The 3,836-nt window shown below is 49.8% G+C and overlaps 1 protein-coding gene across 1 annotated transcript; it reads left to right on the top strand.

Annotated features, from left to right (window-relative positions):
* The first annotated feature begins 1,166 nt into the window (after window positions 1-1,166).
* RBMXL2 (RBMX like 2) lies at window positions 1,167-2,573 on the top strand. The gene has a single exon (XM_069553738.1). It carries the CDS (start codon window positions 1,167-1,169, stop codon window positions 2,352-2,354), a length of 1,188 nt encoding a protein of 395 aa, XP_069409839.1. The 3' UTR covers window positions 2,355-2,573.
* Window positions 2,574-3,836: the final 1,263 nt, after the last annotated feature.

The raw sequence follows: 3,836 nt of genomic DNA, 5'->3' as shown, positions 1-3,836 counted from the left end.
GTGAATATACTAAAATTATATATTAAATAATAAAAATTGTTACTGTAAACTGATGTGATGCATTTAAACTTTCACTTCCATTCATGTATGCTAAAAAAAATCACAAAACCTTAAAAGAGCCCTTATTAAAATCAGAAGCATCATAAAAATGCCTTTTACTACCCTTTTCAAGATTAAATGCTATTGCAATAAACAAATGTAGCATTATTCACACACAATCAATATAGTATAAAATAAAAAAGTGGTTTTAGACCATTTACTCTCAGGTAAAGAGAGTTCACTAATTTACTCTTCACGCTTACTTCCATTCAGAGGATATCATAAGGAACAAATTTGAATTGTGTGATTCGTTTGAATGAACCCAGAATGTTTTGTTTTCCTGAGGTGTGCCTCTTCTCTCAAGATTAAGAGGTAAAGCCTTTAACGGTCTGCTTGCTTAGGTACTACTTTGACAGGTGTCTACGTGCTTTCACATTTGCCTTTACTTTGTCCCTGAGGTGACTCTGTTCAACACTTAGACCTGAAAGGACAGTTTTAATACTACGCAACTACGAGTTCTTTGAAGGCTGAAAAACGGAAGAAAATGCATCCAAAGAATGACTCCCTCTCCTTCCTATTCTACCAGGGAACCTTCCACTTACCAAGTTCTCTCTTGCCCCTTGGCAATGCAAAATATCTTATTCTTAATACATTTTATGTACAAAATTCATTTAAAAACTTTAAAATTGTTCTTATTCCATTTTTCTGTTAATTTTTGTTTGAATGTGGTTTGGGTAACTTGGATTGGAATGCATTAAAATTCTTCTCATTAAAGTGTATCAAAAGAATTTAAGCCAAGGATAGGTTAATCAGCCGAAGTTTAACGACTGGAAAAAAAGTCACAAAACCGTCAGTCTTCCTCGACGGGGAACTACGGCCCGGCACTACCAACCAATCACAACCAGCAAGAGCCTAGCACGCTGAGGGAACCAGATCAGAGAGGCGCAAACCGGAGCGTTCCGCCTGCGCAGCGGGGGGCGAGAACTGCGGTTCCGGGGTTTCGCGACGACGCGGCGCCCGACCAGTAGGAGCCGCCCTCGACCAGCGGGCTCAGAAGGCACGACGACTGCTCGCCTTCGCCACACGCCGCCACACACCGCCACTGACCGACCAGCCGACCGGCAGACATGGTGGAAGCGGATCGCCCGGGGAAGCTCTTCATTGGAGGACTCAACCACGAAACTGACGAGAAATCCCTCGAGGCTGCGTTTGGCAAGTATGGCCACATCTCCGAGGTGCTGTTGATGAAAGATCGAGAAACCAACAAGTCCAGGGGCTTCGCGTTCATCACCTTCGAAAGTCCGGCAGACGCCAAGGCCGCCGTGAGAGACATGAACGGCAAGTCCCTGGATGGTAAGGCCATCAAGGTGGCCCAGGCCACCAAACCGGCTTTCGAGAGCGGCCGGCGGGGCCCACCCCTGTCCCGCAGCCGGGGCCGCTCGAGGGGCCTGCGCGGGGCCCGCGGCGGCGGTCCGCGGCGCCCCCCGTCCCGCGGAGGGCCTGCGGATGACGGCGGCTACGCGGGCGACTTCGACCTGCGGCCCTCCCGGGCCCCGCTACCCATGAAGCGCGGGCCGCCACCACCGCGGCGGGCCGGCCCGCCCCCCAAGAGGGCCGCGCCGTCGGGCCCGGCTCGCAGCGGCGGCGGTGGTGGAATGCGCGGGCGGGCCCCGGCCGCGCGAGGGCGAGACGGCTATGAGGGCCCGCCGCGCCGAGAGCCGCCGCCCCCGCGCCGGGATCCCTACCTGGGTTCCCGGGAGGGGGGCTACTCTCCCCGAGACGGCTACTCCAGCCGCGACTACCCGAGCGCCCGCGACGCCCGGGATTTTGCCCCCTCGCCCAGAGAGTATACCTACCGCGACTACGGCCACTCCAGCGCCCGGGATGAGTGTCCATCGAGAGGCTACGGCGACCGAGACGGCTACGGGGGGCGCGACCGCGACTACGCGGATCACCCGAGCGGAGGCTCCTACCGAGATCCCTTCGAGAGCTACGGGGACCCGCGCAGCGCCGCCCCCGCGCGTGGGCCCCCGCCATCTTACGGTGGCGGCGGCGGCCGCTACGAGGAGTACCGCGGCTGCTCGCCCGACGCCTATGGCGGCGGCCGCGACGGTTATGCTGGGGGCCGGAGCGAGCGCTACTCGGGGGGCCGCGACCGGGTAGGCAGGGCGGATCGCGGGCTGCCGCAGTCTGTGGAGAGGGGGTGCCCGCCCCCGCGCGAGTCTTACAGCCGGTCGGGCCGTAAGGTCCCCCGAGGCGGAGGCCGCCTGGGGAGCCGCTCGGAGAGAGGAGGAGGAGGCCGGAGCAGATACTAAGACCAACAAACCTTGGGACCAAAACCAGGTTTCAAAGAAGTTCCAGAGAAGAAGAGCCTGTTCTGTGGTAACTACCCAAGGACTAGTGCAAGGAAGAATTGTTTTTCACTTTTTAAGAGTTTCCTGTTAACGTCTCCATGATTATTTTTGTGTGTGTGCATTTGAGAGGAAAAAGTTTAAACTCGTTTTGATTTCGTTCTGGAATTGTTAACGTTTCTTTCAACAAGCTCATTTAAAAGCATACGATTTGAACCTGCTTACTAGTCGTCTTATGTTTCCAAGTAATTCTCCTAAAGGCTTTCTTCCTTCTAAATTTTCCTGATAAATGAGGCCAAAAGTTCTAAGATCTTTGACAAAGATCTTCTCACCTAAGATGGAAAATTGGACCATTCTTTACATTCAATCCAACTAGATTGGAGCTTGGGGGTGGGGGTGGGGTTGAGTGGGAGGGATTGGTGTGTGCTACTCCTGAGATTTCAAGGTGTCTTTCAAACTAAATCTCTTACCTGTATTAAAAAGCAAACAACTGACGGCAACAACAGAAACTGCTTATGTCAGTATATATAAAGAAAGAAAGTTCTATTCACAAGTCTCAAAAAAGGAAATTGCGGGGCATATTTTGCCTTTTTTCATACTTTGAAATCTGCAGAATTTCCTATTCCCTTGCTCCCCAAAATACCATTCTTGTGTTGAACTAGGATGGAATACTATATTAAAGATTTGGGCAGCCAACCACAAAGCTGCAGACCACCCCTCTTAAAATCAATACCATTCATTTTCACCACCAAATTATTAAGAAACAAATAGAAAATATATCGTTGGTGGATTTGGAAATCCAAATGGCTTCTATTTCTAACTGTGAGCTCCTGCCCTTTGGCTCTAGGAAATTGGAGAATTGGGCTTCTCCCCACTAGGGGTGGAAGAATAAAGAGTAAGCGTTATTAGAGCTCAGAAACTCAAAGAGCCCCTGAAAGCTTGGCATTTCAACATCTGAGGAACTCAGTCTAGTATGAGACACTTGGGTCTTCCTGTCCACAAAAGGCAAAGATATGAGTTCAGTGGTCCATACATTTATGGTGGGGAGAAGGGCTTGAACACAGATTTTAGAGGCTTCCTCCAAAGTGGCTCATGAAGGATATGAGAGTCTCCTTTGTTTTGCCCCAAGTGGAGGGTAAGAAACATTTTTTCCATTCAACTCCTGTGGAATTTCTCTGTTTATCTGAAAGAAAGGTAATTGTACAGTCACATGTCTGTAATGACCAAATGAAGAATCAGGTCAAAATATTAGGAGCCATGTTCAGTGTAATAATTGCTGGAGAAACAGATGAACACATGAAAAACAACAAAAGTAAATCTGAATATAACATACATGATTCTAAAAGCATGATTTTTTGATTAATAAAGTGAGTTAAAGGAAAGGCTGTGGTAGTGGCCCAGAAGATCAAAGGCAACTAATAGCTCAATAAAAAAAAAGATCAGGAA

The sequence above is a fragment of the Ovis canadensis genome, chromosome 15, assembly GCF_042477335.2.
Source record: "Ovis canadensis isolate MfBH-ARS-UI-01 breed Bighorn chromosome 15, ARS-UI_OviCan_v2, whole genome shotgun sequence".
In the NCBI taxonomy this organism is placed as follows: domain Eukaryota; kingdom Metazoa; phylum Chordata; class Mammalia; order Artiodactyla; family Bovidae; genus Ovis; species Ovis canadensis.
Note: the sequence above shows the minus strand (reverse complement) of the source record. Positions and strands in the feature narration are given on the sequence as shown.

Bases quoted from the DNA above. Each gene is read 5' to 3' on its own strand.
- RBMXL2 (XM_069553738.1), top strand. From the start codon at position 1,167: ATGGTGGAAGCGGATCGCCCGGGGAAGCTCTTCATTGGAGGACTCAAC.